General features: G+C 38.1%; 1 protein-coding gene across 1 annotated transcript in view; it reads left to right on the top strand.

Annotated features, from left to right (window-relative positions):
* The first annotated feature begins 1,047 nt into the window (after positions 1–1,047).
* Positions 1,048–9,326, top strand: part of snta1 (syntrophin, alpha 1) — a 31,335-nt gene continuing 23,056 nt past the window's right edge. Inside the window, exon 1 of the mRNA XM_027147320.2 lies at positions 1,048–1,454. Within this exon, the coding sequence (XP_027003121.1) occupies positions 1,172–1,454 (283 nt within the window). The 5' untranslated portion in view covers positions 1,048–1,171. The remainder of the gene's footprint in view (positions 1,455–9,326) is intronic.

Here is a 9,326-nt window from a genome sequence, read left to right as displayed (position 1 = left end):
GACAAAAATGAGTAGAAATGGCATTTTATTTACGCAAATAATTGGAAAACTCTTTTACTGTTAGTAGCTTTGCATGATGACTATCCTCCTTTATCTGTGTGCGTGTGTGTGTGTGTGTGTATAAACATGTTATGTACACATAGATGAATGTGAAATGTTGGGCAGAATGTACAGTAATGATATAAAGATGATATAAAGATGCATATAGATAAAAAAAATAATAAAAACATTTAGGGTTAATAATGGCAAAGAAACTGGCAATTCAAAATGGACATCAAATACGTGCATTCACCCAACATTCAATAGTCACCAAGTAGACAAAAAATCCTAATTCCTTCACTAAACATTTTGGGGTTAGAAATGGAATTAGGCCGCTATTACCACAAGGGGGCGACAAATACAAAGCAGCTTTAAAAAACAAACAAACAGTGAAGCTGATCAATGATGTTTAAACGTCACAAACTTCATGCAGTCGATATATAAAGTATCACAGTTTGCACCAACTGTTTCAAAGAGCTTTAATGATTTTGAACAATATAATAAGAGTTTCCTGCTGTGGCTCACGGTAGCTAATAATATGTTTACCTGCAAAATGTTGTTATTTCAGGAAACCAATTAAACCAATTACTGGATAAAGGAGGATAGTCATCATGCAAAGCTACTAACAGTAAAAGAGTTTTCCCATTATTTGCGTAAAAAAAATGCCATTTCTACTCATTTTTGTCATTTATTTACAGTGTAATTTGAACAACCTCAATAATAAAGAAAGAAAGAAAGAAAGAAAGAAAGAAAGAAAAATAAAGAAAGCGAGAAAGAAAGAAAACGAAGGAAAGAAAGAAAGAAAAAGAAACAAAGAAAGAAACAAAGACAGAAAAAGAAAGAAAGAAAGAAAGAAAGAAAGAAAGAAAGAAAGAAAGAAAGAAAGAAAGAAAGAAAGAAAGACACTTCGATCCAGTCACAGCCAATACAAGTAAAGTGGACAAGAAAGAGACTGAGAGAGAGAGAGAGAGACGATGTAGTTGAAGGAGGTGGTGTGGGGGTTGTTCGTTCCTGCTCTCTCTCTCTCTCTCTCTCTCTCTCTCTCTCTCTCTCTCTCTCTCTCTCTCTCTCTTCTCCACCCCTATCTCTTTACGGGACTCTGGCAGGCCGGTATTCCAGGAATGTGTGGAACATGGCGGCCGCAGCGAAGGCTCCGAAAAGCGGTCTGCTCGAGGTTCGCGTGGCCGCGGAGCGCTGGAACCGGGTGTTGGCTTCACTCAGCGCGGACACGCTCACTCTAAGCCCGGGGGAGGTGAGCGCTGAGGCGGCTAAAAGCACGCCGGCCCCCGGCGGTACTATGAATGGAGAGCCGGGCCACCTGAGCGCTCCCGCTGTCCCGGATTCCATCAGCAACGTGAAGAGAACCGTGCGAGTTACCAAACAGGACGTAGGAGGACTCGGCATCAGCATTAAAGGTAATAAAGGTTTAACTTCTAACATCATAAACTTGTCCTGAGTTTAATAAATCAGTGCACAAAACTCCATCCACTTAAAGCCATTAAAAGCTGTGTAATGCTGAAAAAAGTTACATTTCAAATCCATTAATACTTTCTTTATGTTTTATATGATTTGTTATCTGCATGTCTCTATTTTAACTGCACACAACAGGGTAGAAGAGTTACAGAAAAGTCACAGGTTAATTAAGAAGGTCTAACAAAGCTTAAGAATAGTTCTCACTTATAAAGAGTCTTCCCGTTATCAGAATACATTTGGTTTAATTCCACTTTTATAGTATATATATTTAATATAGTACTACAGTAACATAGTGTCATATTTGATGGTGTTATACACACTCATTCCCACTGCAAAATCACCCACATGTCCAAATCGGGACTCTTTAAAATTCTCTTGTATTTAAAGACCAAAAAGTCATCCACAATTCAACTGCACTCATAGATGTTTGCGGATCGGTGAGTGTCAAGAGCTCTCAGTTTTCACACCCACAATGGGAACAGGCTTATTAAATATATTTAATGATAATATCTTTAAGCAGGTAGTTTAATGGCTGAGTTATTGCCATATTATAGCAGCTGAGAAGCCTGGCTTGTTGTAGTCCTGGCTTTGAAATGGGTTTGTTTCTCAGCTTGTATACTTGTGCACTCTTTGCATGAATGAGCATAGACTGATAACTTAAACCTTCCCCTCACACACACTTCAGAAATATATATGCTCCCCATTACACCCACCCACATGTAGGAGTTGTATGTCTATATTTAATATGGTGCCTTGAGAATGCCTCACGACTGCAGCTGTTTCACTCATGTCTGACCAAGAAAAAGTCACTCTAAGTACATGAAGTATTGTTCGGTATTATTAGGAAGTGCCTGTTCTTACTTAAACGCTATGGTTCACGTTGTCCATCATATTAGGTTCAGATCCTATCAGTTATTAATGAAATGGCTTCTCTGCTGAGAGAGGTTGTTTGTGTCAGTAATTGAAGATGTCATAGTGAGGATTGAGGCAGAGTGTGTACAAGGGGGATGGGAATTGCACCCTAATGCCAACAGCTGACGAGAGAATTACCCATAATGCTCAGCATGGTCACTGGCTTGAAATGAAAGCTATGGGACAAGAGCAAGGAGAAGTGGTTGGATTGGTGCTATTTATTTTAGGTGGAGAGAGAGAGAGAGAGAGAGAGAGAGAGAGAGAGAGATGACCTTGCACTGAGTCCAAAGTGCAGCTGTATTTTTATATATACTGTAGTGCCAGATGTAAGTGGATCTGCTGTTCTTTTTCTTGTGGAAACACCAAGTGTGACCAAGAAAGACTTGGTCCATGATGTATATTTTCCAATGACAAGTATTTCCATTGGTTTATATACAGTACTTTTGCCAGCACCCAGTGATTCTGGTTTGCCGTTTCTCTCGACATGTCATTAAATTATGGTGTGTTTTTCAGTGCTAACCAGGCAAAGTCTTATTAGATGTTCAGTGACTTTTCACTGCATTTTCGCAGACCTCACCATGGAGCAACTTAGCAGAAAAAATTACATAACTGGCCCTGATTCATTTAATCCAGCTCTGTCCTGTGCTTTTCCCATCAAGCACACATTCTTAATCTGACATTCATACACATCATTTATTTCCAAATGAAGGCAATAAGCTAAAAATTTACCCCTCTCTCTGTCAGCTTGTTAAATGTCAACCCTTCCTTTCTATTACATATATAAATGACTAGTATGTCCCTATTCTTCTCTTCAAAGGTCATAGTGCTTTAGAGAAAGTTACAGAGCAGTGCAAAAGGATCTTGCTACTGAGAACTTGCAAAGGCATACGCATACAAAAGGTTGATTAGTGTTCAGTTAATGGAAGGAAATAATCCTTGTTTTTTAGCAGTTATATAGGGTATTAGACTGGTACAAGACAGCATACTGTACATGTACCAAAAACTGAATTTGTAGATGTATTTATGCAATATTTGAGCACAAACATTGAGTAAGGTTGTAGTATTTCTAAAGTAACATGTTTCTTTAGCGCTCTAGCTTTTCTGTTTTACATAGGGGTGAAATAATGATTGATAGAGTGGCAAAGATCCTTTAAAAGGGTCAAAACATATCCAAGTCAGTGGCACATTTCCAAAACTCCATCAGTATTGGTATTTAGCCAACGGTATTCAGGGCAATGACAAACGGCCTAGATGGTTGTAACAGTATTTAAAGGTCAGGGATCTTCAATAGGAGACTATAGCTGGGGCCAGAATGGTTTGAATAAGGTTGGTTCAAGTTTAAGAGCTATGGGGATTAATCAGAAGGGTCAAAATATAAACAAGACACTGGCACATTTTCAAATTGTAATGGTACCTGTCCAAATAAATCAGAAGGATGCAGTTAAAGGTGTTTAGCCAGATCATCAAAACAAGTTGGGTAAGACTTCATAAAATAGCCAATGGATTGTTTAAAACAAACATACCTAACATGAATAAAAGAAAATAGTATTCTTACATTTCTACCTTTGACATTGGCTTGATATGATGTTATTGTCGCTACATGATGTTATGTTGCCACAATATCTACTGATGTTTATAACAGATTACATTATGTTAACAGTATGCATTTGCATTGGGGTTCAGCAAAAACACTGGAGTACTAGTTATCATTCAAAAATATGCTGAATGTGCGATAGATCTGACTTGTGAAGATTTTGATCCAATATTTCCTAAATCGAAGTGGTAAATCTAGTACATTTAGCACTAATCAGCATATAATATTAGCACTGAAGAAGGAGCCTTTGTTATTGTCACATATACATTACAGCAAAGTGAAATTCTTTCATCAAATATTCCAACTTTGGAGGTTAGGGTCAGAGTACATAGTCAGTCATGATACAGCATTCCTAGAGTGGAGAGGTTAAGAGCCTTGCTGTTTACTACACTAAGGGCCAACTGTTTACTACACATTATCTACTACTGCAGAGACACTTAAAAAATTGTTTTTTAATTGCTGCAGTTTGTAACTGTACTGTACATCTGGTAATATTTTTACACCTTTTTTACATAGTCTACTTAAATCAGAAATGGTGGAAATGCTACTTTTCCTGTTTTTAGGCAAACAGTGATTAAATTGTGATCTTTTAAAGTGGAAAATCACAATCAGGGGAAAATTCAATATTTCACAACTTTGAAAATAAACCAATATACTGTAGAGTGTACTGTGGGGTAAATAAGTATTTGATGCACTGCAGATTTTTCAAGTTTTCCCACTTATAAAGAATGGAGAGATCTGTAATTTTCATCGTAGGTACACCTCAACTGTGAGAGACAGAATCTAAAAAAAATCCAGAAAATAACATTGTATTTTTTAAATAATTAATTTCCATTTTATTGCATGAAATAAGTATTTGATACAATAAAAAAATAGAACTTAATATTTGGTACAGAAACCTTTGTTTACAATTACAGAAGTCAGACATTTCCTATAGTTCTTGACCAGATTTGCACTCACTGCAGCAGGGATATTGGGCCACTCCTCCATAAAGGTCTTCTCCGGATCTTCCAGGGATTGGGACTGTCGCTGGGCAACACTGAGTTTCACTTCCCTCCATATATTTTCTATTGGATTCAGGTCTGGAGACTGGCTAGGCCACTCCAGGACCTTGAAATGCTTCTTACAGATCCACTCTTTAGTTGCCCTGTGTTTGTGTTTGGGGTCATTGCTTGGAGTCATGCTCTTACTGAGGGAAGGAGGTTGTTGCCCAAAATCTTGCGATACATTGCCCCATTCATCCTCCCCTCAACGCGGTGCAGTCGTCATGTCCCTTTTGCAGAAAAGCACCCCACAAAGCATGATGTTTCCACCCCATGCTTCATGTTTGGGATGGCGTTCTTGAGATTGTACTCATCCTTCTTCTTCCTCCAAACACGGTTAGAGGAGGAATTTATACCAAAAAGTTCTGTTGGTCTTATCTGACCACACAATCTTCTGGACATGTCCTGGCTTGAGCAGGGGGACTTTGCACGCACTGCAGGATTTTAATACATGACGGTGTAGTGTGTTACTAATGGTAACCGTTAAGACTGTGGTACCAGCTCTCTTCAGGTCATTGACCAAGTCCCCCTGTGTAGTTCTAGGCTGATCCCTCACCTTTTTCAGGATCCTTGATACTCCACAAGCCGAGATCTTGCATGGAGCCCCAGTCCGAGGGAGATTGACAGTCATCTTGAATTTCTTTCATTTTTTAATAATTGCACCAACAGTTGTTGCCTTCTCACCAAGTTGTTTGCCTATTGTTCTGTAGCCCATACCAGCCTTGTGCAGGTCTAAAATTTTGACCCTAGTGTCCTTAGACAGCTCTTTGGTCTTGCCCATAGTGGAGAGGTTGGAGTCTCATTGATTGAGCGTGTGGACAGGTGTCCTTTATACAGGTAACGAGTTCAAACAGGTGCAATTAATGTAATGAGTGGAGGATAGGAGGGCTTCTTAAAGACAAACTAACAGGTCTGTGAGAGCCAGAATTCTTGCTAGTAAGTATTGATCAAATACTTATTTCATGCAATCAAATGGAAATTAATTATTTAAAATCATACAATGTGGTTTTCTGCATTTTTTTACTTTCACAGTTGAGGTGTACCTATGATGAAAATTACAGATCTCTCCATTCTTTTTAAGTGGGAAAACTTGAAAAATCGGTGGTGTATTAAATACTTATTTGCCCCACTGTATGTGTAGTAAATCAAAAACCCAACACTTAAATATGGCTATTTCTGTGGTGTAAATATGACTACGTGCAGTTTTGGAATTATTATGAAATATAGTACATATAAATTAATATTTCAATCAGATTACAGCATTTAGGGCACCTATAAACAGTACTTTTGGAATCTTCAGCAGTATTGATTTCATTCTGATAAGCAAAAATGGTGCAGGTACACACACAGAGCAATTGTGATGTATTAAAGTGTCTAAACAATATTTAAGGGTGATTTTAAATCCTTCTCATCATCAAAAATAATGGAAATTATTCCAAACGAATGACTGGCTGTAAAATGTGGCCACATGACGAAAGGCTGTAAAATGTGTATGCTTTGTTTTTCCATGTAATATTTAATAAGGCAAACTCAAGGCTTCCTCTAGCATCACCAGATGGATGTCTGATATTGAGAAACCCTTGAGACCAGTTGCAATGGACACCTGATGTTCATTGAAAATGATTTAGCAATGTTTCCTCTGAAGATTTACTGCAGGCATAACCTTCCTGTACTAAAGAAGATCTATGTGTGTGTTTTGGAGCATGCTCCACTCCAAGGATCAAACCAAACATAATTCTCATTGTCAAAGTATTCAACGTAATTCACAGGGACTTAGAGGACATCTGATATAGGAAAGTGGTCAGTGTAATGAAATTATGTATTCTGAGCTGTACTTTTCACCTTATACATCTTATACATTTCAGGCGGTGCATTTGTTCATAAATTTGATTAACACAAACCTTTTTTGATCCAGCAGTTTTAATCCTGCAGTTGGCATCTCTTCAAAAAAAAAAAAAAAAAGAAAGTCACTCATTGGCTGAGGCATGCTCAACATGATCTTGACACTTCTGTTGTATTACATGTAATACTAATTAGAATGGTCTAAAACCACATTTTGAGCACAGACATTAGATGCAGACATTAGCATCTAACCTTCTTCCAACCCTCATAAATCCTTACCATGTGCTAGCGTGTGAGACAGGGGCTGAGATTTAACATGATTTAATCTGGTCGTATCAATGTTATTAATTTCCTGAGCTGCGAAGTTTTGGCTGGATTCCGAAAAACGATTCCCACAGAACTACCTCTTGCTGTGGCTGCATTTAGTGGAGAACTGTAGAATCAGCTCATACGCTGGTCATATTACCTAGGAACAAGTTATCAATTGCCATATGATGAAACAAGCAAGCTGGTGTGAAATTACTTGAATAAATATTTAGTTTCATTCAGCATATTGCATAAAGAATTATAGACATATTGTGCAAAAATGTTTTACTTCAGGACAAATTTGGATTACTTATACAATATTTTTTATATTTAAAAGCATTAGATTTGTACTTTACTGGTCCTTTTCATCAGAAAAATATTGCACATTAGTCACACTATATTACAGTCTAGATTTTTCAATCATGTTTGTGCCCTAAGAGAATGTATTTCGCTTCATCTTGGGGATCTTGTGTCTCCTGAGTCATTAACACATTCTACCAGAACACTGTTATTGTGTTCTGTATTGGACCGTCTGAGATTTTTCTCCAGCTGTTTTTCGCTTTCTTTCTTTTGCTACGTTAGAGACGTACCTGCAGAGAGTGTCTTTCACAAAATTGGGATCAAGACATCTTTCTGTTCTTCTTTCTGTATCTATTAAAGACATTCAAGAATGGTCTTGCAAAGCGGTTTATTCTGTAAACAGCAATCAAGCAAAGCCCTTTCTTTCACCAAATTTGGTAGACATTCTTCTTTTACCCAGGGAAATTGTGGCTCAGTGGTTAAATGCAAACGGTTACAGATTAGAAGGCCGGGGGTTCATGATACAACTGCTGGGCCCTTGAGCTAGACCCTTATCCCTCTCTGAATTAAGTGCACTATATCACTGCTTCCTAACAAGCTGGGACATGTGAAGAAGGTGGCACAAGGTTTAAGCCAGATACCCAGTCTGATACAACCCACCCATTTTATCTGGGCTTGGGATCAGCATTGAGCCTTTACCCCTTAGTTACCTGCGTGGGAATTGAACCCAGGCTTGGGTGGTGAGCACACAGGGTCCACAAGGATATAAATAGATTGACCACAAGGGAAGATTGCATTGTATTGTATAAGTGATAAATAAAGTCTTCTTCTTCTTCTGCTTCTTCTTCTTCTTTTCATCCTAAACATTGCAGAAAAAACTTAGGAATCATAAATTCTGAAATGCTACCCATTGGTTTCCTTGCTTCTAACACAAGACTTCTTAAATAGTAATATGTGCACAATATTGTAATTAAACCTTAAAGTATCTTGTTGTCAGGTAAGAATTTACTGAAATGGGTAAAGGATATGATGTTTTATGTTTTTATTTAAGCTGGCAGACAAATTCAAAACAGTGTCCAAAAGCATAATCCAAAACCGGGCAGAGGTCAGGCGATCAGCAAACATCAACAATAATGTAAAATCCAGATTCAGTGTCACCACCAGAGTAAGAATACACAAGAAAATATGGTAAGTTCAGGATGGTACACACTGACAGTTACTTGACACTGGCAGTTTAGTCCACATGAAATTTGGTAATATGAAAGTTGTCATGTAGACCAGGAAGTGCACCATAGTACTGAACCTGAGAATTCCTGAATACTAGTAAATGTGAACTCATACTCGAGTCTGCACTTGTTCAGGAAGTAAAGTAACCTGAAAATATGTTTTAGCTTATGACAACACCATTAGTTTACACAACACATGTGCAAAATGAGTGGCACGCGAACACTCTGGGACACAGAAGAATTGAGCTGATTTACTTAGCATAATAGCACTAAAACAAAACATACACACACACACACACACACACACACACACACACACACACACACACACACACACACATGCACAATGCAAATACAAAAGACCATTACTTTGGGGAGCACTGGGAACTATCACACTTGCATTCGGACCACAGCAAACATGCCCAGTGTGAAAACCACCTAAGAGAGAAGGTGGTTTTTACAGTAGGTGTTTCTAATGCCTTTAGATTGTGTGTGGTGTAGTGGTGGGTGTGGTGATTGTTTCCTTTAAAATTAAAGGAAAAATGTTAAAGAATTTTGTGCTTGTTTGCCTGTTTGTTAGGAGGCAGAAAC

Source organism: Tachysurus fulvidraco, chromosome 5 (assembly GCF_022655615.1).
Source record: "Tachysurus fulvidraco isolate hzauxx_2018 chromosome 5, HZAU_PFXX_2.0, whole genome shotgun sequence".
Taxonomy (NCBI): Eukaryota; Metazoa; Chordata; class Actinopteri; order Siluriformes; family Bagridae; genus Tachysurus; species Tachysurus fulvidraco.
The sequence above is the reverse complement of the archived record's forward strand: the minus strand, read 5'-3'. Positions and strand labels throughout refer to the sequence as shown.